The 26,732-nt window shown below is 37.0% G+C and overlaps 1 protein-coding gene across 1 annotated transcript; it reads right to left on the bottom strand.

Moving 5' to 3' along the window:
* Positions 1–24,480: 24,480 nt before the first annotated feature.
* Positions 24,481–25,026, bottom strand: LOC132054207 (agamous-like MADS-box protein AGL61). The gene has a single exon (XM_059446253.1). It carries the CDS (start codon positions 25,024–25,026, stop codon positions 24,481–24,483), a length of 546 nt encoding a protein of 181 aa, XP_059302236.1.
* Positions 25,027–26,732: the final 1,706 nt, after the last annotated feature.

The following is a 26,732-nucleotide window of genomic DNA, read 5'->3' as shown; positions in this document are numbered from 1 at the left end:
ATTTGGGCATAACAAAATTTTCTGGTAGTTGGCGTGAGTGTAATCATGCTGAAAGAAGGAAAGTTGGCTCGCGTAATCGCGCTGAAGGAAGGAAAATTGGCCAGCGCAATCGCGCAATCACGCTTAAGGGAGGAAGTTTGCCTAGCGCAATTGCACTGAAGGGGGAATCTTGGTCAGTGCTATCGTGCTAAGGGATATCGATCGCGCTAGTCTGGGTTTTTCGAATTGAGCACAATCGCCTTTGGGCCATCGGGATTGCGTTAAATGAGCTTCACGCATTAAAAAATGAGTAGAATCGGGATACAAGGTTATTTCACCATTGTCAGAGTTCTAGAACTCGGTTTGAGGTGATTCTAAGGCTACTTGCACGATTTAACTCGGGGCAAAGATTCTAACTCTTATTTTGATGTTACCTCTTGATTTCTTCAATTAATTAGCGTCTTAATCCATGGTTTTGGGGTGAGAAATTGGGGGTTTAGGCTTAGAGTAGAAATTATGCAATTCTTTGATTTCGAGATTGATATGTGGATGGTTTTAGCTCATTTTATGGATTTAGACCAATTAAGCTATGGGTGAAACCATTTTGAAATGAAATTCCAGTTTTGCCCTTATGGGTCCAGATTCGACTTTTTGGGGCCCGGAATATAAGTTTAGCAATATGGATGCTTACGGACTCATACACTCATTTAGATTACATATTTGATATAGATTGGGAGCAATCCATGGATTTGATGAAAGAAAAGGCGATTTCTTGAGGTTCGTGGTATGTTTTCTCGGCTTTCGAAGTATGTGTTACATCTCGTGTTTTCATGTGTTGGGAAGCATGCGAGTTAAATGACATTAGTAATAGAAAACGAGGTTATCCCCCCAAGATTATAGGTGGATAAAGTGATGGTACAAATGTATCATAAGGATTAGAAGTTAAACAAATCAAAGAAAATAAGTTTAGTCAAGGTTCGAAATTTATTCGAATGAAATACGGTACAAGCTATAATATCCCGTATTTTTGGACTAGAAAATTGAACCGTCCAACACGAGAAAATTTACCCGAGCCCGAAGGATTTGGTCATATTCAAGGATGAAAATAAAGAATTCGGTGTATACAGGGAATGAAGTCCCGAAATGATTTAAGACGAAAAAGTGTGACGAAGATGATTGGAAATAATATTTTATGTGTGGCAAATGAGGTTATGGACTAGTGCTATATCACATGAGTATAACAATGAGTATATAAATACTATTTAAGTAGATTGAGATCAAGAATTAACTATGTGTGTAATTGGTTAAATGTTGGATTGTAAGCAGAGATAGAGACTTGAATATATTATTGAATAAGTGATGGGTGGCACCTCTTTTTGTTTGCCACATGGCAGTAGTAGGTCACTCAAGCATGCGACTAGGTAGCTATATATAAAACGATGAGCCAACAACACTTAAAGTGCATGTTGACATGTGGGAAAAGGTGCATGACACCATTAGTCTTGAAAATGATCATTTGGATAATAAAGAGGCCTAACCAACTAAGTTTACACATATACATATGTGTATGTATTGACGTGAATTTGGTGGCAGATGGGGTTTTTTTTTTTTTTTTTTTTTTTTGTTGTTGCTGGAAATACTATTCATTTAGTGCCCTTTTCAAAATACTATTCATTTAGTTCCCTTTTCAACTTACAATACCAACCAAAAACGTTGGATTTGATCTCTTTGCCAATAAGGACGGATTTTTGCATATCGCTTCGATGTCGTTGTTTCATTTTATCACATTGTTGAATTTGGGATTTCTTTGAAGTAAATTCAGGTGGAATAAGAGTAGTCCTTGGCATATATGGTAAGAATTTTTCTCTTCTTGATATATTTGTCATAGCTAAATTGTGAGATGGGAACTACGAAATTAATTGCGGGAAATCAGATAAGTTATTGTTGTTGCTGTGTGGGCTGATTTGAGATATATTTTTGGGTCGTGTTGTGGCTGGAAATTGTTGGAGTAAATTAAGTATATTGTTGTTGTTGGCATTGATATGTATTTTGAAGGAAATAAAAATTGGAGAAGTGTGTTTGATAATCGTATCCGGGCTTGTCGCTCGTCGTAAAATGTTTATGATTTGTTCTTTGCTACATGGTATCTTGTTATTGAGGTATATACTTGCTGGATTGTTCTGGTTGTTGTTGTTGATATATGGAGTTTGGGAAATGAGAAGAACGGGGGAGATGCTGATCATTTTGTTTTAGGATAAGTTAAATTTTCGTTATACGATTAAGAGAATCGTTTGTATGGTTAACGATAGTATCATTGTTTTTAGATATAGATCATGGAGCAAATACGAGTTGAGTTCTTGAGTCGTTGAGCTAAGACCAGGAATGTTAAGGCTATCCTTTCTTTCATTTTGGCATGATCCTTATGATATGAACGAACGAAAAAATGAACAAACTTTCATATCACTCTACCCTTAGAAGCATTAGGAGTACTCTAATCTTTGATGTTCCTGTACCCTTTTTATGATTATCCCTTCTGTTCATGGGTCTTGAGATTACGTATATTGATGATGTTATCTCAAAGATGTTTATCAGAGGTAGCATGACTTTATGTCACTCCGAGGGTTTTATTTATTCATCTTACTTATGCATTGCATTCATTTAAACATATGCACATTGACCCTTAACCAGAAGTGTCACACCCTTAATCCGGTAGGGTGTGATGGGCACCCGACCCTTACTTAGGGCCGAGCGAACCCTCTGACTATCACAATACTCGTAGTCATAATGGGCCCTTAACCAGATCATAACTGCATAATGAAAATTTCTGAAAAACAAACATACTTTATATCTTTTTCAAATTAAACAAACTTGTAACCGTACAAAACCTGTAAAACCACATGTAACAATACTACGGCTTATGGAGCCGCTCACAACGGACATCTTATACACATGACTCTGTCTGCAAAGTCTCTAACATACTCAGATACCATAACACACGTATACACTGACTCGGCGGCACTGGGAGAAAATGGAGCTCGCCAATCCCGCTCGAAACACCTTGCTAATGTCTTCAGCTCACGGGTGTACGCGCGGCATGAACGACCCCGAAGAAAGGGGGTCGATACGGAATATGTCTTGAGTATGTAAAGCAGGAAATCCATTAACAGAATCATAACCGGAATGAAAAACCACAGAAAAAAAAAAGTATAGGAACCGGAGAGTCATAACTTGCCTGTGCAACACTTATCCTGTATACACACATGCCGGTGAGCAAAACATATCATAATCATATTAATTCGGAAATCATATGCGAAGTACAGAAAACAGATTTAGTAATCAGAATGTCAGAAGGCTTAGCTTATTCTTCTTTCTTTTCGAAAAACATTTCTGTCTTACATATATAGAAAATAGATCATATCATAATAACTGACATTAACCGATGTGGGATTCGCCTAAACCAATGTGGGATTCGCCTAAACCAGTGCGGAATTTTGCCTCGCCACTGGGCTTGCCACCATGGGTTTGCCATTGGGTTTGCCCACCACTTACCCTCCGAAATAAACGGATCGTATTTACGAATATCTATATATATATGTAACACACATACGTGTCGCCCCTCGAAGTGAGGGACTCGGTCGATTTAATCATCGGACTATCACATCATCACATCGGACGAATCATCATATTATCGTATCATGATTATCATGTCATCAGATTATCATAGCATCAGATTATCATGTCATCAGATTGTCACATTATCAAATCATTATGTCATCAGATCAAACAGAATATCATATCATATATCCTATGCGGTCCATAATGGGACCCGGCGGACGGAACGTGGTCGCCCCTCCTGCCTTGGGCGCCACAACTCATCATACTTCGGAAATTTTCAGATCTCCTGCATCTCCGTCACACATCATATCATATAACCACGGTACCCGGCCAAAAGGGGCTCGGCGTACCGGACACATCATAACACCATAATAATAGTCGCTCATCATACTTCGCATTGTGCGCACGATAGTACCGGCCCGGGACTCGGCGAAGGGAATAACAAAAATGTGCACGAGCAGACTCGTGGGATCTATATGCCATTCAAACATTCATACAGACTTAACGGAATGGTCAGACAATTTATCTTTCACAATCTAATAGCATTAATCATAGCAACTCTCTTGCGGATATTATTCGGAAACATATCAAATAAAACTTTACCAATCATAGTTATATCTCAAAATCATATGCATACGAATTCTCATTTCATACATTTACACGGACTTAACGGAATAATCAGACAAATTATCATTTACAAGCCGATGGCATTGACCAAGTCAAATCTCTTCCAGATATTATCCGAGACTTATCAAATAAAACTTTAGGCATCATAATCACGTATCAGAATCATATATATACGAATCTTTATTTCAAACTGAACAGATAAGTGAGTAGTCATATTCGGAAGTCAGATCATTAGCCATATTAAGTTATATTAACAAGTTGTTAGAACTATACAACGGAACGTCTTGCGGGCCCACGGGCAAGTACCAAACCGGCCCGAGCCCGCCTATGAATGTCGGGGATGTTATACATTAGGGAACCTCTCACGAGCGTTTCGGGGCGATCCGAGCTCATATGTGAAAGATACGGACGTCCGTAGTTTCCGACTCTTTTATGAACATAATCTTTTATGCACATTCATATTCAATCATACAAAGGCATAGAAACCATAATTTGACTACATTATGCATACGGATGTCAAGAAATAAATAAGAATCACGGACATGCTCGGATCGCGGAGTAGAGTTACCTCGGGGATCATATCATAGCCTATTCATACTAAGACATGCCAAAGAAAGAAAGGTGAGCTTTACATACCTTGGCCGCCCTCTAAACTAATCCACGCTTACGTCTCGGCTTCTCGCGATCTACAAAAATGTCATTGAACACCCAACATTAGCCATAAGCATTAAAGAACCCAATTCCAAGCCGTCACTTCTTCTATGAAAATTTCGTAAAGACGCCTCCCCTATATATTCACCAACCCCCGAAAATTTAACTCGGCCAATTATCAACAACAACCAAACCAACAACCATCCAGACAAGATTTAAGAATATTCCGAACAATCCACAAAGTATTCAAGACAATTCAAACAATATGCTATGAAACCCCAAACCTTCCAACTTAATGAATACGACAATAATGCGTTTCTTTCTTTCAAATTCTCATACTACGTCAACAATTCCATACATTACCACATTACCTTCATAAATATAAGAAAACATATTAGAATCATATTAACTTTCAAAACAGCCCACAACACTACAACTTCGACATAAGTCATTAAACCTTTATTTTTCATCACATAATGCACAAGAAACAACAACCAAATATTACATAAAATTTGTTCATCACACCCCCCTCCAAAACAGCCCCTACACGGCCACACACACACCATACACCACGGTTCAACACCAACATTGAAGGTTTCATGATTTCCATCCATTTCGACACTCTACAACCACCAACATGCTAATTAGAATTAATGCATCACTCCTAGACATACAACACACATGCACGGCCAACATCAACATTCATGGCTCAACTTCAACATTCATATTTTCATGATTTTCATTCATTTCCACACTCCACAACACATACAAACCATCCACAACATAAGAAAAATAAGATTGAATCTCACCTTCTTCATGTTGCTTCACCACTCGGCTAGCCTCTCATACGACCTCAACGAATGATTTATTTGCTCCAACGACCCTTCCACGTTGACGAGGACCTTCCAATTAGTATGAAAGCTTGAGGAAAGAATTTTTCCATGATCAAATCCATGGGGCTGGTTCGGCCAGCCCCCACCTCTTGGCCGTTTTCTCCTCTTCTTCTTTTCTTCCATGTTTCTTGAAAATTCTAGGGAAAATATGACTTGTATGATCTTTGCTTATACATATATATATATATATATATATATATATATAAATATAGGGCACATGCCATGCACATGGCCGGCCACCTTTGTTTTTTTTTTTTTTCCTTTCCCTCCAAATTTCTTCAAATTTCTAGAATTTTCTTTAAATAATAAAAGATGACTAATATGATCAACATGTCATCTAATTCCATACATATATATCAAGCTTCCATGTGGCCATGGCCCACCTCACTCTAATTTCATGAAATTTTAAATTTTTCCATAATGCATTTTTTAGTCCCAAAATTTTCCTTAATGCTTTCCTTCCAATAAAATCATAAGCCACTTGTCGTAAAACAAAGTCGAGAGATAACCTTGTCCATAACTCTTCGCAACCAACTTAAAAATATTCCGACGTGCGAAATGCGAGATATAACAAGAAGGCTTTATATACGCTTATATTACATGCATACGGGGTATGGGGAAAGGGATAGGCGTTATATACGCATCGCCACCTGATTAGCTGGTATACGATGATGATGATGATTATGTTGCCCACAGAGGGGCTGACATGATATGATATATGGATCGGACTGCAGGTTCCGTAGCACTAACATTATGGATCGGGCTGTACGTTCCACAGCACTAACAGTTATATTATGATATACGTTTATGATTTTGAAAGAAAACATGCATATCATTCGCCCTCAGAGGCACTTTCAGTTATACAGAATTGTACAGACATTTCCAAATATACAGTCACACAGATAAATTCAGATATACAGATTAACTCTTATGTCTCAGATACGTTTCTTGGTTCTTACGTATATGCTGTTTTCATGCCTTACATACTAGGTACATTATTCGTACTGACTCCCCTATTGATTGAGGGGGGGGGGGGGCACGTTTCATGCCCGTGTGTTCGAGATCCGGTTGGTGATCTATCTATTAGGATCCCAGCTCGGTGAGGTTGATGCACTCCATTTATTTCGGAGATGCCAGGAGTTAGCATGGTTTTATGTGTATATATATATATATATATATATATATATATATATATATATATCTATGTAGGTACATATGTATGAGTATGGCGGGGCCCTGTCCCGACCACGTTGTGTTATGTTTTCCAGTAGAGGCTTGTAGACAGTTATATATTATCAGATAATGTCCAGACTTGTGGTTTCACATGTTGTCACAGGAGTTATGATAGCCTTATCGGCTTATAAAGTATGTTCAGTATATTCATTCAAATGAGCCTTTCAGATTAGTTGACATATGCATGCTCCGTATGAGTTTATCGAGAATCATATAATGGTCCTAACGGCCCACCTATGCTTATGTTGATGTCATAGATGTATGTCAGGTGGTACTTGACTAGTATGGTCAGGTGCCTGTCATGGCCCTCCAGTTTGGGTCGTGACAAAAGTGGTATCAGAAACGGCCTTGTCCCTAGGGGCGTCTCTGGCCGTGTCTAGTAGAGTCTTGTTTATGGGTGTGTTGCGCGTCACACTTACAAATAGGAGGCTGCAGGACATTTAGGATGGTTAACTTCTTTTCTACTCTAGATCGTGCGATAGAGCGAAGTTGTAGTGTATGAGATTTTCGGTCCTAACCCTGATTGTTTTTGTCGTAGTGAGATAGCTTCTATAGGAAAGAAGGCTGATGGTCCAGGGGCTTCCAGAGTCAGCCATTCTTATAATACAGACCCATCGAAAAATGTGCCCTCTATCAAGACAGATCCATCGGAAGTCATGTCCTCCATAGAGACAGATCTATCTGAGATCCAGGAGGAACCTACTGAATAGGTAAGGGATAGACAAGTATTGGGAGATGACCATTTATGTAATCCCAGAATGATGGTATTTGTAGAACGAGGGTCAAATGAGAACAGTGGTAAGTCTAGGAGAGTCAGTTTAATTGGTACATTTGTAGATGGTGTGGGTGTCACAGAACAACCTGTGGAAGAGCAACTAGATGAAGAACTCCCCCAACTCCCATTAGACCAAATTATACCGGATCAGAGTTCTCGAGTGGGGCTAGGGTAAGGGTTTCCCTTGTTGGAACTTCAGGACGTCAGTGCTTATATATGGAAGTAAAGTTTATCGTTCAGTCATTTTGGAATATTAGAGGTAAGTTGTACAACATGAGTATTAATTGTAGCAGTAAATCCAGATTCACTTATAAGGTGTTAAAGAACAACAAGATAAGGGGAAAATATGATTTATGAGTATGTAAACCTCTGTGAAGGGAGTTGATTGATTAAATGTTTAGAAGGAAAAAGATGGAATTCTAGAAAGAGTGTTCAGATACAACTTATGAGACGAGCTTTATTGCTTTGCATTCTTTTATAGTAATCAGCTCTGTGTGGTTGAGTTGCATATCATATGTGTTTCTATATGTGGCCTTCTAAGGCATAAGATGTGTTTTCTGGGCTGTGTGCACGTTTGGGATTGTTATATTTATAGAGGAAACTCTGCCAAAATTTCCTGGGAATCTGAGAGAAATTGTGGAAACCTTTAAGTAGGATCATGACGAGAAGAAAGAAAGGGCCTAGTAGCAAGTGATTAGAGATGAAGTTAGTAGTCAATTGCAGGATAAATGTAGCAAGTATGTATTACGCTGGAAGGAATGATGTTTAGGTCAGGATAGGATAAGAAACATGCGAAGGGAAAACGATGTGCTTGGGGTAGAGAGAAGCTTCTGTGCCAAGGAGAATTAAAGAGATAAATATTGCAGAAGGAGTTCACAAGTCAGAAGAATTTGACTAGCTCTTTTATGTTTTTGGAAGATTGAGTTATGAAATGAACTTTATATATATGTATGGGCCTATGCATGTAATACCGATTCAAATTATTAAGTTAGATTTCACCCGATGATTATAGCGGGAAAACTTTTAAGTCACTATAAGCCAACCCTAATGACCTTAGAGATACCTCGAGGTAATAGATCGAAAGGGATATGTTTACTAAAGCTCCTTTCCTGGTAATTGGTTTATCTTATGACTGCAGTTGCATTCTGTATTATAGTTCAGGTTATTTATCCTGGAACTTACCTGAATGGCTACACGATAGGAGTTTGTTATCACTGATATGAAGAAAGGTGAGAGATGCAGAAAGGAAGAGATTCAGACTATGATAATGAAAAATAAGATAAGGTTGATCAACGAAACAAAAGAATGATAAGTGACGAATGTCTAGTATGTGTGATGGGTGTGATACGAAAAAGAAAAACATGTTGGAGACAGAGAAGGAAAGGTAGAAGTGAGGCAAATAAAAGGAATGTCTACTCGAGTAGTAACCTAATGAACAGAATACGAAAGAAAATCAAACTCTGTAGATATCCTAGTACCAAGCGAGAATGTTAATAGATGTTATGAAATGATTGGAATTTTGAATCGTATTATAAGTAATATGTGACTAATTAGATTATGACGAGGGATATGGGATTATTTGTTGAGTAAATTATCTTATGCATAAAGAGTGACTTTACGCACAACATCTCTCCAAAGAATTCCAAAAGGACCACATACTACCTTGTTACTAATATATTGAGATAGAAGAGGACAATGCTTCTATGACAGTGTGAACTGATCGGAGAAGAGTATGGAATGATTGAGGTTGAGCCTTAAGTTATATTTTTACTAAAAAGAAGTCAATGGTATTCTGGAATATGCTTATTATTATTGTACTATGAATGAAATCATTTGAGCAAAAGGATCAGAAGCAAGGCAAAAAAAGAAACAAGGTCTGACCGTAAATGATCGGTGGACTGACTTTATATGTATGTCAAGACAGCAACAAATGGAATCGCATCCTCAGTGAGTTATGTGGCAACATGTGGTTGCCGACGCTCTTAGTCGTAAATCCATAGGTAGTTATCCTACTTGCAGCCAGAGAAAAGAGAGATGGCTCGTGAAGTTCGTTAATTAGCTAGCCTTGGAGTTCGGTTGTTGGATTCAGGTGATACAGAGGTCACTGTCCAGGATACCACAATGTCATCTTTAGTAGTGGAGATAAATGAGCGTCAGTATGAGGATCCTATTTTAGTTCATTACCGAGATATGACTCCTCAGAAAGAAAAGACACCCTTTGTGATTACAGGAGATGGAGTACTCAGGTATCGAGGTAGATTATATGTTCCTAATGTGGCAGGACTTCGTCAGCAGGTTATGGGAGAAGCTCATTATTCTCGCTATTCTATCCATCCGGGCACAAAAAAATGTATCATGATATTAAAGAAGTGTATTGGTGAGATGGTATGAAGAAATATATAGCAGAATTTGTCGCTTAGTGTCCAAATTTCCAGCAAGTTAAAATAGAGCATCAGAAGCTAGGAGGTTTATTACAGGACATTTAGATTCCGACATAGAAGTGGGAGGTAATTAATATGAACTTCATTATAGGCTTGCCCCGTACTTATCATAAGTATGATTCGACTGGTCGTAGTTGATAGACTTACAAAGTCAGCACATTTTCTACCGGTCAGAACTACCTATTCAGCAGAGGATTAAGCAAAGCTCTATATTAAGGAAATTGTACGACTTCATGGTGTTCCTACGTCCATTATTTTAGATAGAGGAGCACAGTTTACCGCTAACTTCTGGAGATCTTTCCAGAAAGGATTAGGGACTCAGGTGAGCCTTAGTACAACATTTCACCCCCAGATAGATGGGCAGGCTGAGTGTACTATACAAACACTTGAGGATATGCTGCCAGCTTACGTGATTGATTTTCGAGGTAGCTGGGATGATCATTTTCCACTTATTGAGTTTGCATATAATAATAGCTACCATTCTAGTATTCAAATGGCCCCTTATGAGGCTTTATATGGGCGGAAGTGTAGATCACCCATAGGATGGTTTGATATTGGAGAGAATCAGTTGGTAGGCCCAGACTTAATACAGCAAGTAATTGAAAAGGTGAAGATGATTCAGGAAAGATTACTAGCGGCACAGAGTTGACAAAAATCTTATGCAGATAATCGACGACGTAAATTAGAGTTCAAGGTAGGCGATTGGGTCTTCCTAAAGGTCTCGCCTATAAAGGGAGTAATGAGATTTGGAAAGAAGGGTAAACTTAGTCCTCGATATATTGGGCCATACAGAATTATTCGTACAATGGGTAAAGTAGCATATGAGTTAGAGTTACCTTCTGATCTGGAGACTGTACATCCAGTATTCCATGTGTCCATGCTCTGTAAATGCATAGGAGATCCCTCGAGAGTCGTACCAGTAGATGATGTTCAGGTTCTGAGAGCAATTATCGTATGAGGAAACCCCAGTGGCTATATTAGATAAACAAGTCTGTCGATTGCGAACCAAGGATGTGGCTTTCGTTAAAGTGCTTTGGAAGAATAATAATGTTGAGGAGATGACTTGGGAAGCTAAAAATGACATGAAATCCATATATCCACATCTATTTCCATCTCTTGAGGAGATCTAGACTTCAGGTATGTGATGTACTTATAGCTATTCTATTTGGTCGTGTGAGGCCATAGTTATTATTGCTTCGTGTAGACCTGTGAGGCTTTGCATTGTTGAGTTGCGGTATGACAGGTTGGTATTAGTACAGTTATAGATGAGACTCTGTCGAAATTTTTACGAAATTTTTATAAGACTCTATAGGCTAGACATTCGAGGACGAATGTTTTAAAGGGGGGAAGGATGCTACATCTCGTGTTTTCATGTGTTGGGAAGCATGCGAGTTAAATGACATTAGTAACAGAAAATGAGGTTATACCCCAAGATTATAGGTGGTTAGAGTGATGGTACAGATGTATCATAAGGATTAGAAGTTAAACAAATCGAAGAAAATAAGTTTCGTCAAGGTTCGGAATTTATTCGAATGAATTACGGTCCAAGCTATAATAACCCGTATTTTTGGACTAGGAAATTGAACCGTCCAACATGAGCAAATTTACCCCAGCCAGGAGGATTTGGTCATAGTCAAGCATGAAAATAAAGAACCCGGTGTATACAACGAATAAAGTCCCAAAATGATTTAAGATGAAAAAGTGTGATGATGATGATTGCAAATAATAGTTTATGTGTGGCAAATGAGGTTATGAACTAGTGCTATATCACATGAGTATAACAATGAGTATATAAGTACTATTTAAGTGGATTGAGATCAAAGAATTAACCATGTGTGTAATTGGTTAAATGTTGGGTTGTAACCGGAGATAAGGACTTGAATAAATTATTGAATAAGTGATGGGTGGCACCACTTTTTGTTTGCCACGTGGCAGTAGTAGGTCACTCAAGCATGCAACTAGTTAGCTATATATAAAATAATGGGTTAACAACACTTAAAGTGCATGTTGACACGTGGGAAAAGGTGCATGACACCATTAGTCTCGAAAATTATCATTTGGATAATAAAGAGTTCTAACCAACTAAGTTTACACATATACATATGTGTATGTATTGACGTGAATTTGGTGGCAGATGGGGTTTCTTTTTTTTGTTGCTGAAAATACTATTCATTTAGTTCCCTTTTAAACTTACAATACCAACCAAACGTTGGATTTGATCTCTTCGCCAATAAGGACGAATTTTTGCATACCACTTCGATCTCGTTATTTCATTTTATCACATTGTTGAATTCGAGTTTTCTTCGAAGTAAATTAAGGTGGAACAAGAGTAGTCATTGGCATATAAGCTAAAAATTCTGCTCTTCTTGATATATTTGTCATAGCTAAATTGTGAGATGGGAACTACGAAACTAATTGCGGGAAATCGGATAAGTTATTGTTGTTGTTGTGTGGTCTGATTTGAGGCATATTTTTGGGTCGTGTTATGGCCGGAAATTTTTGGAGTAATTTAAGTATATTGTTTTTGTTGTTGTTGTTGTCATTGATATGTATTTTGAAGGAAATAAAAATTGAAGAAGTGTGTTTGATAATCGTATCCGGGCTTATCCCTCGTCGTAAAATGTTTATGACTTGTTCTTTGCTACATGGTATCTTGTTATTGAGGTATATACTTCTTTGGTTTGTTACGGTTGTTGTTCTTTGATATATGGAGTTTGGGAAATGAGAAAAACGAGGGAGATGCTGCTCATTTTGTTTTAGGATAAGTTAAATTTTCGTTATACGATTAAGAGAATCATTTGTATGGTTAACGATAGTAGCATTGTTTTTAGATATAGATCTAGACCTGGTATGTCAAGGCTATCCCTCTTTCATTTTGGCATAATCCTTGTGATATGAACGAACGAACAAATGAACGAACTTCTATATCACTATACTCTTAGAAGCATTAGGAATACTCTAATCTTTGATGTTCCTGTACCCCTTTTATGATTATTCCTTCTGTTCATGGGTCTTGAGATTACGTATATTAATGATGTTATCTCAAAGATGTTTATCGGAGGTAGCACTACTTTATGTCACTCCGAGAGTTTTATTTATTCATCTTACTTATGAATTGCATTCATTTGAACATATGCACATTGACCCTTGACCAGAAGGCTTTATATATGCGTATATTATATGTATATGGGGTATGGGGAAAGGGATATGCGTTATATACGCATCACCACCTGATCAGCTGGTATACGATGATGATGATGATTATGATGCCCATAAAGGCGCTGACATGATATGATATATGGATTAGACTTCACGTTCCGCAACACTAACATTATGGATCGGGCTGTATGTTCCACAACACTAACAGTTATATTATGATATACGTATATGATTTTGAAAGAAAGTATGCATATCATTCGCCCTCAGAGGCACTTTCAGTTATATAGAATTGTACAGACATTTCCAGATATACAGTCACACAGATACATTCAGATATACAGATTATCTCTTATGCCTCAGATGCCTCTCATGATTCTTACGTATATCTTTGTTTTCATGTCTTACATACTCGGTACATTATTCATACCGACTCCCCTATTACTTGGGGGGCTGCGTTTCATGCCCGCAGGTTCCGAGATACAGGTTGGTGATCTATCTATTAAGATGTCAGCTCAGCAGATGAGGTTGATGTACTCCATTTATTTCGGAGATGCCAGGAGTTAGCATGGTCTTATGTGTATGGGTATGGAGGGGCCCTGTCCCGACCACGTTGTGTTATGCTTTCCAGTAGAGGCTTGTAGATAGTTATGTATTGCCAGATGATGTCCAGACTTGTGGTTTCACATGTCGTCACAGGAGTTATGATAGCCTTATCGGCTTATACAGTATGTTCAGTATATTCATACAGATGAGTCTTTCAGACTAGTTGACATATGCATGTTCCTTATGAGTTTATCCAGAATCATATGATGGCCTTATCGGCCCACCTATGTTTATGTTGATGTTACAGATATATGTCAGGTGGTACTTGACTAGTATGGTCAGGTGCCTGTTATGTCCCTCCAGTTTGGGTCGTGACAGTATGTTAAGACTTCGTTAAGAGATGTCTTTACTAAATAAAGATAAAAATCGAATTAAGGCTAATGTAGTGGTGGATGCGTTAAGCCGAAAGGCTGTAAGTACAGGTACCTTGGAGCGTTTGATTGTCGAAGAGCATCTCTTTGTTATAGAGGTTTAGGCTTTGTCTAATAGTATGGTGAGTCTCGATATTTCAGAACCGGGCAAGGTTCTGGCTTGTGTTGAGACTAGGTCGTCTCTTTTGGAGAAATCAAGGCACAACAGTTTGAGGATATGAAATTGTGCAAAATTCGAGATAAGGTTTTGAGTGGGGAGGCTAAGAGGCAATTCTTGATAGTGAGGGTGTTTCCAGGATTAAGGGGCGCATTTGCGTTCCTCGTGTTGGTGGGTTGATTAAGTTAATTTTGGAAGAGGCTCACAGTTCTAGATATTCCATCCATCCTGGTACTACTAAGATGTACTGTGACTTGAGAAAGCATTATTGGTGGAGTAGGATGAAGAGGGATATAGTGGAGTTCGTTCCCAGTATTTGAATTGCTAGCAGGTTAAGTGTGAGCATCAGAGACCGAGTGGTATGACTTAGAGGATGCCTATTACCAAGTGAAAGCGGGAGAGGATAGCTATAGACTTCATGGTAGGTCTACCGAAGACTTTCGAAAAGTTTGATGCCATTTGGGTTACTGTGGATAGGGTGACAAAGTCCGCGCACTTCATTCCAGTTCAGACTACCTATAATTCGGAGATGTTGGTTAGGATCTACATTACAAAGATTGTCTGATTGCATGGGGTGCCCATTTATGTCATTTCTGACAGAGGCACTCAGTTCAATTCCCATTTCTAGAGGACTTTACAGAAGGAATTGGGGACTCAGATGGATCTTACTAATTCTTACCACCTGCAAACGGATGGTCAGTCAGAGAGGACTATTCAGGTGTTAGAGGATATGTTGCGGGCTTGTTTGATTGACTTTGGTGGTCATTGGGACCAGTTCTTGCCCTTGGTAGAGTTTGCTTACAATAATAGTTATCACTCGAGTATTGACATGGCTTCATTTGAGGCTTTGTATGGTATGAGATGTCGTTTGCGGATTGGTTGGTTCGATGCTTTTGAGGTGAGACCTTGAGGTACTGATTTGTTGAGAGAATCCTTGGATAAAGTGAAGTTGATTCAGGAAAAGGAGTATGCGGAACATAAGATTCGTGATTTGGAGTTCATGGTTGGTGACCAGGTTCTATTGAAGGTCTCACCCATAAAGAGCGTGATGAGATTTGGGAAGAAGGAAAAGCTAAGCTCGAAGTTCATAGCCCTTTTGAGATTCTTCGACGAGTTGGTGAGGTAGCTTACGAGTTGGCATTGCCACCAGGTTTGGCGGGTGGTCACCTGGTGTTCTATGTTTCCATATTAAAGAAGTACCATTCGGATGGGTCTTATATCATTCAGTGGGGCTCGGTGCTATTTCATCAGAATTTGTCCTTTGAAGAAGAGCCGGTAGCAATCAGGGATAGGCTGGTTAAGAAGTTGAGGTCTAAGGAGATAGCTTCAGCAAAAGTGCAGCAGAAGAACCGTCCAAAGTCTGAAATTCTTAGTAGATATCCCTAGCTCTTTACCGATTCAGGTACCTTCACTTCATTTCATTTCCGTTCGAGGATGAACGTTTGTTTAATTAGTATTTGATGTAACGAACCGTTTGGTCGTTTAGAGCATTTTACTATTTTCCCCCAAAATATCCTTTTCGTAGTCTCCTTTATGTGTTTATGACTTGCGGAGATGGGTTGCACGATTCCCGAGGCTATCTGGTGAGTCTTAGTTGATTTGGAGGATTCTAGAGTTTTTTAAATTGAACAAACAAAAAAAGGTTGACCAATAGTTACTTTTGGGTTATTGCGTTCAAAATCAAATTCTGATGGTTCCGTTAGGTCCAGAGCGTGATTTTTGACTTAGTGGGATCATTAGTCCGGGTCACCAGGCGCCCGGTGGCGTTTTGGGTCATTGGTTGGGAATTGATTTTTGGTTGGAGTTGACTTGGGTCAAACTGGGTCAAGGAGACCTCTTTTGGGAAATCCTAGTGCGTGACGAGCTCGTAATGTGTTTTACGATAGATGTGCATGTTTGGTTTGTGTCCGGGAGGTCTCGGATGAGTTTCAAGCGTTGGGTTGAGTTCGGTGAAAAGACAGAAAAATTGGTTTTTTCGGTGTACCCGCATCTGCGGGCCTGCCCCTGCAGGGTTTGGTCCGCAGGTGCGAGAAATCGTGGCTTGGGGGTTGGCCGCATCTGTGCAAATGAGTCTTTAAGTGAGGACAACAACTATCGCCTTTTCTCCTCAGGTGCAAGTCCGCACATGCGAAGAAAGGGTCCGCAGAAGCGAAAAACGTTGGCAGTAGTATTGATTCCCCAAATCGTGTTTAGTCCATTTCATTCAAGAAATTGAGTCCTAAAAAATCCGGGCAAGGGCAATTTTGTGGAGTTTTTCAAGATTCTTCAAGTGGGTAAGCTTCTCATCTTCATTCTATGATTATGAGCCCGTTTGGATTGGCTTATAAGTTGCTGAAAACGACTTATAAAGTTTTCAAATTTTTGAGTATTTGGGTAGCTTGACTTAAAGTCATTTGTTCTTAAAATAAGCCCAAAAAAATAATTTGGCCAGTTTGGCTTAGCTTATCTAAAGCAGCTTATAAGCTGAAAACAGCTTATAAGCCAAAAAAAAAAAAAAAAAAGTTGGACTACCCAAATTTTTTTTTTTTGGCTTATAAGCTGCTTTTTTTAAGCCCATCCAAACAGGCTATATATCTCCTATTAACTAGAGAATCCATGCTAGAATTCATGTTTTAGGATGAGGGTTTTATGGTTATGGACCCTAAATGGAATTTTGGATTTCTCTACTCTTTCATGATTTGTTTTGAGTAATCTTCTAGGTTTTGACTATTTAATCAATGGGTAACCAATCCTAAGCTTGAATTTCCTATTTGAACTCAAGAATCTAGGTATGAAATTGAGGGTTTTTCTATTATTGGGGATTTTGATAATTAATGGAATTGGAGACTCATTTGGGTTAGATTTCAATGAAACTTAGGATTTGAACTATTTAAATTATGGATAGCATGTTCCTACCTTAAAATTCCAGTTTTGTCCTTATGGGCCCGGGATCATTTTTTAAGGCCATTTTTGGAGTTCAAATTAGAAGTATAGCATTATGGGTATCCTTAGGTTCGTAATCTAACATAGAGTACTTATTTGGTACACTTCGATTGATCAGAGGCTCTGCGCAAAGGGAAGGATTTGGCGTGATTGTTTGTGGCTCCCGCTCGGCCTTCAAGGTATGTTACCGCTTACTTTTGTTAGACTCCGATTAGAGAATCGTATGTAATAGTAGATGTTGACGGGGAAAGCATGTTAGGCCTTCGGGCATGTTTGTGGTGATAAATCCACTGGTTTGGTATGGATGCTGTTATGTGGGCTTGTCGCCATATTTGCTGATAAGTGTGATTCTTGATTCATTCATCTCTATCATTTGATACCTCACTTGTTATATGGAAAGGGAAGGATAAAATTGTTGAATTGAGTAGAGAATTGCATTCGTGACATGCATTTATTTACTCTATGATTTGAGTTGTTATTGAAATTGATTTCATGAATGTCCTACATTTCCTTTTCCATATACGATTGATGTGATGGTAAGGAAAGTGATTGATAGTCTCTGAGGTCTTTTCCGGAGAGCATAAAAGAGAGAGAGTGCTTGTGATTCGAGCTCTTTACCGGAGCGAGGGAGTGCTATGATCCGAGGTCTTTCTTTGGAGTGAGAGAGTGCTTGTGTCCGAGGTCATTTGCTAGAATGAGGGATTGGTACATGGACTTCCCAGGTCCCCCATGAATCATGACTTTGAGGCATAGCCCTTACATGTGTGTACGGATATGGAAAGTTGGCGAGTGCATTGCATCGTATTGCATCTACATCATTCATCTACTCTTGACTATCTACTTGGCATTTTATACACTTCGTCTGAGCTTATACTTGAACATGCTTCATGACTGTACTTAATTGCTTAATTGCTCTACTTGTTGATTTCTTCCTATTTATATGCGTTATCTAACCGTTGTCGGCTTATGATTTCTAACAGTACTAGTGTTGTACTCATACTACTCTTACTGCACTTTTTGTTGAGTGCAGAGTTTGAGAGAGGATCCTGTTTGAGACCTCGAGAGGGACCTGAGGCCTTTCTTGTCGGAGATTCAGGGTGAGCCGCTTGCTAATCCTGCAGCCCGGATTTCCCTCTATTACTATCTGTCTCTTTGATTCAAAGACAAACTTAATAATGACTTTGAGACTTGTATTCTGAGTTTTCGGATATTGTACTGTATTAGAGCTCTTGTGCGAGTCCAAACCAGGTTTTGGGATGTAGTAGTTATTATTTCCGCACTCTTCGTACTTTTATATGTATCTATTGACTTGGTAAAGCTTCTTTTTTCGTTCCGCAATTATTCTTTAATTGATGTGATTAAGGAAAGGGTTCGCCCATCAGGGGAGATAGTGTGGGTGTCCTCATGACCCGTTAATTTTGATTGTGACAAAGAGTATATTGGTAAGGGAAAATTAGCCCAAGTTATAAAATTTTACATTAATTAAAAATGGATTAAAAGAGTTGTTACCAAAAATTAGATAAGGAAGGTAAGCATAATATCGCAAACCACAAGGGATGTTAGTGTTATGAAGCAAAACCACATGGTAGACAAGATATTAATAATTTTCTTGATTTAGATTTTGAATTCAATTTCCTTGTTTATAAATCAATTGAATAAAAAATATTAAAATTGGTAAATTAGTCAATTTTTTAAAAATTTTATTTTAGTAATAAATAGATTAAAAGATTTATTAAAAAAAATCAAAATAAAGAAAGTTAGCGCAATATCAAAAACTATAAGGAAAGTTAATATTATGAGGCCAACTGTCACGACCCAAGTAGCCGTGAGTGGCACCCACACAAATCCCCTAGTGGGCGAACCATCCCCTTAACCCTTTTTCTTAATCATTAGAACAATTATAAATTAATGACCAGAAATAAATCCTGAATAAGTCTAAATCTTTGCCATAAATAAAATAATTGCGGAAGTCCTAACTATTACAACCCCGAAGATCCGAAAGTCATCGTACAAGGACTCTAAAACATAAAGTTATCTAATGAATGCAATAAATGTCTAAAATAATCATAAATGTCTGGAATGGAAGTAGACATCCAAATAAGGAAAGATCTTCAGGTGGCATGGCATAGATAGGAGCTTACCCTCGGATCTTATCGGGAACTAGCCTCTGATAACGTCCAAATCCACTCCTCTAGAGAAAGTGTACACGGGCGTATGCAATAGAATTTACCCAACTATGAGTCGGGGTCGAATCCACAGGGAACAATATACTAAACGATTAAGCAAGTAAGGAATTTTCACTTTCTACACTAAGCCAAACACTTTTTCAATATTTGATTTTTGATTTAAAGACTAACAAAGATAAAACTAACAAGAAAGCAAGTAAAATGATCAATGGCCACAAGCATGGATACAAGGAACTCTCAAATAACGATCCGACGTATTTTACGACTTTACAACTAAGAGCGAGTTTATGTTAATAGATAATGATTTCTAAAATCTAATTGAAAGTCTTCCAGCCAAATCAATGAATTTCACTCTAAGCTTTTCCAAGCCTTAGAGTGTGATATTAAGCACAATCAATTTAACCTCAAGTTAATTATCCTCTTCCGAGCTCAAGTTATTAATGGGGTTTAAAGCCCCAAATCCTTGTTAATTAATCTTTCCCTACCTGAATTTTCCTCTTCCGAGCTCAAATCGAAGTAAATGGGCGAGTCCTAGGGTTAGCTTATCCCTTAAGAAATATTAAAGAACAAGATTAATTAAAGAAACAATGACCCACTTCATTAGAGATAAACTTCATTCAATAATAAGCATAACAAGAGTTTCAATCCAAAACTCTAACAACATATATTTCCATAAACAAGTTTCAAGCATTTGAATGGAATACTACACACTTAAATAGTCAATACATAGCAAGGAATTGAAGAAATGAATAAAGGATTAAGAAATTTCTCATCAAAGTCTTCAAATCTTCAATCCCCAAGTATGGGTGTACGAACCTAGCTCTCCAAGACTTGTTTGAATGACCAAAGATGAAAATAAAATCTCTTAAGTGTTCTTTGTTATAGCTCCTCAATATTTCCACATCAAAATATGACCAAAACAGCCCCATATTTTCAGATTTGCAAAACCCTCCCCCCGTTTTGCAATTTTAGCAACTTTTTCGTTTTTTTCAATTGAGCCTCTTTTGACTTGTTTTCACTTGGTTTCTTTGCCGATCACTTCTAAATCATGTAAAACCAATAAAATGGAAGTAAACGATATTAAATGCACTATTTTCTCAATCAAACAAGTCAAAAGTCTAAGATCAAAGAAGGAATAAGTTGGAAAATACCAACTTATCAAACCCCCAAACTTAAACTATTGCTTGTCCTCAAGCAAATCAAAAGATACAATCTCCTTTCAAGGAATCAACTCAATAGTGCACCAACATCATACTAAGTCAAAAAATCTACTTTAAGCACAATCACATAACTTTAATTGGTACAACAATTAATCCAAGACATATGAATGACCAATAACTTCTCAAAAATTTCATTTCATTTCAAGTGATCAAGCACCAATTTAATCAAAGTAGCAATCAAGACATGACACTAAAGCTTCAAAATTTTTCTCATTATCACAAACAACTTTCTTTTGTTCATTCCTCCCAATTGGAAAATGGAATACATTCACAACTCAAATCTCCATGTGCCCTCACAATCAAGAGAGAATCCCAAACTCACAAAATGTAATTCAAAATACAAATGGGATATCAAATGGAAAGAATTAACTCTCTTGTCTCACAAAAGATGTTCAAATGCACAAGTAGTACCATAAGCTTGCCCTTCATGTATTTTTACACTAATGGAGACACACTTGGTTTAAAATCAATTAGGACTTAAAGGGTTGTAATGTAGGCTTTTAGTTAAGGTAGGGGCATAATTTGAAAATAGTGACTCAAAAACCTCCCTAAGCACTACAATTTTCAACAATCAAAGCACACTTTCTTTAAAACTTTTCCACCATTTTGTTCATCTTTTCTCACCACCTAGTCTTCCCATTATTCACAACTCTTTATTCTTCCTTCATTTTTCTTCATTCTTTTTGTTGTTGTTTGTTTGTTTGTTTGTTTTTTTTTAAATTTCAGGGAAGACCACTTTTTTTTTTCTTTTCATTTTCACCTTTCAAGCAACTGCCACATCACACTTTACCAACCATCACCCCCAAACTTAGGCTTTTCGCCCATGTTTGCACTTTGAACGCACTTAAGGAGGTAGGGTAACAAAAAATGGATCAATGAAGAAGGGGGTAAAGCTTGTAACATGGTTATCAAAGAAAAGGTTGAAGGCTCAAAAGAGATTGACGAGGGAAAATATGCAAGGGTAGGAAATTTAAGGCACAAAAGCGGTTCAAGGAAGGCCTAACATTATTTTCCAAACCAAGTATAGTCTAGGATTTCGCCTTGAAACTCATTCCGGGCAAGTTCTAGACTACAAATAATGCAGAAGAAGTCACAGATAAACCTCACCACACATGGCACGTGAAAATTCAAGTAGAATACGTATCTAAGAACTAATTGAAATAAATGAACTCAAAAAGTCACTCATAGCCTAAATAGACTAATTAGTAAAAGTAAGAGCAAAAAATTGAGTCTAAAAGTCACAACAAGAATCCTTACTTCAATCGTTTTGCTTTTTCAAAAATCAAGAATTCATATGCCAATGTTTAAATGTGTTGGTACCAAGCAAGCCAAAATTGGCCAAGGAGTAAAAATCACATCCCAACACCATTCCTACAACTAAACTACAAAAAACTAAAGAATCAAGTAATAATTTTTTTATTTTTTATAAAATCATACTAATATAAATGTCATTAAAAAAAACCAAAATAAAATCAATCTACCAAATTATCATCCATCATGACATATCACATCCCATCAAAAAAATATCTATAAAAATAAAGTCTCCCCCAACTTAAAATGTTGCGTTGTCCTCAATGTAACTAAGACGTGAAAGCCAGAGTTAAGAGAGACTCCATTAGCACATTGTCTTGTTTTCGTTTGCTTTCCATGATCAAACTATCACAAGAAAATTCATCCATGCAATTCCGAATAATTTTAGATCACAATTCATCCCATAACCGCAAGTTGTAGTAGGACGCAATTTTCACGAAGGACACAAAATATTCAATGCTCCTAATCTCTCCTAGAACACCCTACACTTACTTCTACGCATCTTCTACTAGCACTCAGTTACTCAGCCTTCAACGTCGAATGAAATCACCTCTCAGACAAATCATCGAACACTTTACATGCAACATTTTAAACAAGTTTTTTGAGACACCTAGTTAATTGAGTTACCCTCCCAATTTAATGGGAATTATAGTTCAATCAATGCTTCATCTCAATCAAACAACAACACAACAACAGTTTCACAAATTTGTGCTCTAGCTCCATACCAAAAGAACCCTAGGAAAAGAGAAGAAGAAAACATCTGCCAACTAAAGAAATTGAGGGGAGAGAGAGAGATAAAGAACAAAAAAGAGAGAACAGAAGAAGAGAGGAGGGGAGAAGAGAGGGAGTATTTACCTGGTGTCACTGGTTTTTTTTGGAACGGGATTGTCTCAGCATTTGTGGCGTGAGAGTGGGAAGCAGGGCATTGCATATGAGGAAGGGAAATAAAAGGCAGTGTCTGGTATGTTTCAAAACTGGAACGCTACTTACAATACATACCAAAGTGTCTCCAAAAACTGTCCTTAACACTTAAAATTTGCATTCTGCACTTTTTATTTTAATAAACTATGCAAAATTAGAGTAAATTGCCAGTCAGTGTATTTACTTAAATCCTACAACTGCTTTTCAACTTAACCTTGACCAAACAAACTCCAAAATTAGTATAATTTGGTAGAATGATAACCAAAAAAAAAAAAAAAAAAAAAAAAAAAATCTTATCCAAAAATTAAAATTTCAAAATTAATTATTAATAAAGGAAACATGCGTTGCCTCCCATAAAGCGCTTGATTTAACGTCGCCGCACAACAGTTACCAACTTTACCACTTTTCCTTCCATTTGGAAGACATGAATTTGCCCCCCAACTTTGAATCAAGATTATGATGATGCTCATGGGGCGGTGGTAGAAAAGCAAAGAGGCCAACTCTAGGGTGTCGCATCTTTCACTTCTTGACCTTTAAGTGAGAGATGTCATTTTGTCTTCTTGGCATGACAAACATCAAAATGAAAACGCTTGGTTCTTCATCTCCATAATCCTCCATAGATTTGGTTAATTCAACTTCCATTTCACCAACAAGAATAAGGTTGAAAAATGATTGGAATATGGTCTAAGGCGCTTCATTTTCAAATTCGCTCCTTTTTTGAAATCCTCACCCAAAAATGAACTAGAGTCTTCAAAAACCATTTCACGAACTTTTTTATGCAACTCTAGTATCATTTCTTTAATCTCCCCACTACGATGGACTCGCTACAGTTGTAATACCACCGCTGCAGCTGTCCAAATCGACTAGTAAGCTCTGATTTTTCACCCAACACCCCCAATATCAATCCCAGGCCCTACAAACACAAACCAAACATGCAGATCAATGTAAAAATGTGTTACAGACTCACCCGAGGCCTCGGAATTTCTAACGGAGGTCTAATTTACCAAGTCACCCCCTAAATGAACATACAACAAGTTTCAAACAACGCGCAACAACAAAAAAAATCAAGTTTCAAATTTTAGACTTTTAACTCTTTGAGTTCTCATTAAGCTCATTTCTATTCTCGGGAAGGTACTAGTAAGGGTAAAATGGTCAAGCCCCCATAATGACCAAGCGGGTCGTTACACCAACTCTGAAGGAAGATTTCTAAAATTATCCCAAAATATAAAAAATATGTTAGAAGAAAGTGGTGCTCAGAACAAAGATACATTAGGGTCTACGAGAAACTATAATGTAAATAATAAACAACTTAAAACACTTACTACTTCAAAAAGTTCATTCCTTACGATAGTTCATTTGAAGAAACAACATTACTAAAGAAGCTTTATTTGGCTCTTATGACATTGAAGTTTCTATTTAAAGGCTCAACCACTTAAATGGAAAAGTCGAAGAGCTAGTCTCACTCATCTCATGCACAAATTTTGAATCTTCAGAGCCAATCACAAATTGTTGCTGAACAATTTCCTTAACCATGCGATCTTCAAATTTCTCGATCTTTTGATCCAATTTCTTAACTCTTTCCAAATTAGTCAACTTAAAATCTTCTGACGGATCAATTGCTTTTTCTTTGTTCTCATGTTCTTCTTCCTTTCTTTTCTTCATTCTTTTCTTCATTATATAACGGCTTGACGGAGATGCAGTTGGCTGTTTGGCCTCCGCAAATTGGTGGACAACCGATTCAACATCAGGGTTACCAAAGAAAAATGGTTGACCAGCAATTGAAAAAATAATAATTGCGATCTCTACTCCACATAAAATGGAAAGATCTTTTACTTTCTTATAGAGAGATTTCTGCATATTAGAAATTATAGCATGCTCAGCACGTTTATCTTTGATAAACTCTATCTCAACTTCTTTTCTTATTGGGATTCCCTTTCTTATTTCAGAAGACTTTCTTTCCATGACAACTACAGGAGATGGAAAGATGCAATTTCTTGCTCAAAGCGTACAAGAAACTTAAGTTACAATGAGTATATGCTCGAGCCAAACATGCAAATTTATAGAAACATTTTTTGAGAAAATAACAAAAATGGTCCCTTATTTTTTAGGGTAGTTCCAAAGTAGTCCTCTAAGTATGCATTGAACATTTCTTGTCATTTAAGTTTGTCAAAAGTTAATACTTTTAGTCTCCGTCAAAAATATTTAACAATTTATATTCGTTAGGTTTGAAAGAAACAGTGGCAAAAAAAGATTTAACCATAAACACCAATAAAGTCCCTTCAAGTCATAAAATATACAACACCAAAAAAAATCACTAGACACTAAAAAGATACGAAAAATAGCAGAAATGACACCTCAATAAGATGCACAGACTTTAGAAATAAATCAAAAATAGCCGAAATTACAAAAACTGTACCTCTAAGTGAGCTCCTGCTATTTTTTTTTTTTAATTGTTTCCGTCAAATTTAACAAACAGATTTCGGTAAATATTTGACGGACACTCAATGTATCAACTTTTGTCAAACTTCAACAACAACATACCCACTGAGATCCAACAAGTCAGTGAATACCCAAGGGACTATTTTGAACCTGTGCTCAAATATAAGGGCCATTTTTGTCATTTTCTCAAATTTTTCCATCACGAGTCTTTCGAATTATCGAATTTATTCGTTGGCCAGATTCAAGTTTTATTATTTACAATAACCTACCTTATAATTGGATAAGATGAATTTACCTCCTCTCTTTTACGAAATTACTTAGATGCCTAAATTCTTGAATTTAATGTAAAGATATACTTTTTTTCGGATGAAAAATTATTGAAAGTGCTGAAGTTATGCAAAAGTATACAAAAGTACTCAAATTTACCCATATTATAAAAACCACCATACTTATTCATTACAAATTTTTATCAAATTTACCTTCTATTTAAGCCTTTTAATTTAATAAAAAAAAAAACTAAGAAAAAAGAAGAAGCAAAGATAACACTTGTCAACGAAAAATATTTTTAAAAACGAGCTGTTGCTAAATTTTGGGGAGAAAACTCACTAAACAAACATAACAATCATTATTATGTATCATTGAGTTAGAAGATAGTTATAACGTTTTGTAATTCAGTATAAATGACTGTCAATTGCATTGAATCTTTTTAAGCAATGTTATTTTTATATATTCTGTTTTTTTAATTAATTCAAGGATTTATATGTAATTTTGCAATCAATCACCTTCCAGTGACCCAATCTTTACAATAAAACTTACAAAAGGGAGAGGTCAACATACTATTAAAGCTAGAGTGAAGGAGAGTGTAGTTATGTATATAACTAGTGTAGATACCTTAATATTCATCTTTTGAGTAGATTGCCAATTTAAAATAATAAAAAAAAAAGAAAAAAAAAGAAAAAAGGAATTAAACAATTCTAGGGACATACCTTTTCAATTAAAATTTACGTTATATACATTAACAATATACGAAATATTTAGCCTATTGTGTCAAAATTTATTAGTTATAAGGTAGTATAACATTTTTCCATGTTACTTATCAATTCTTAATCTAGAGGGTGACCTCTGATTACATCTTAAGTGATTTGATTAATTGTGAAAATACTTTTTACACCAAAAGTATGTAAAATTTAAAATCAACAATTTTTCTTGCACTAAATATTCTTTTTCTT

The sequence above is a fragment of the Lycium ferocissimum genome, chromosome 4 (assembly GCF_029784015.1).
Source record: "Lycium ferocissimum isolate CSIRO_LF1 chromosome 4, AGI_CSIRO_Lferr_CH_V1, whole genome shotgun sequence".
Classification (NCBI taxonomy): Eukaryota; Viridiplantae; Streptophyta; class Magnoliopsida; order Solanales; family Solanaceae; genus Lycium; species Lycium ferocissimum.
Note: the sequence above shows the minus strand (reverse complement) of the source record. Positions and strands in the feature narration are given on the sequence as shown.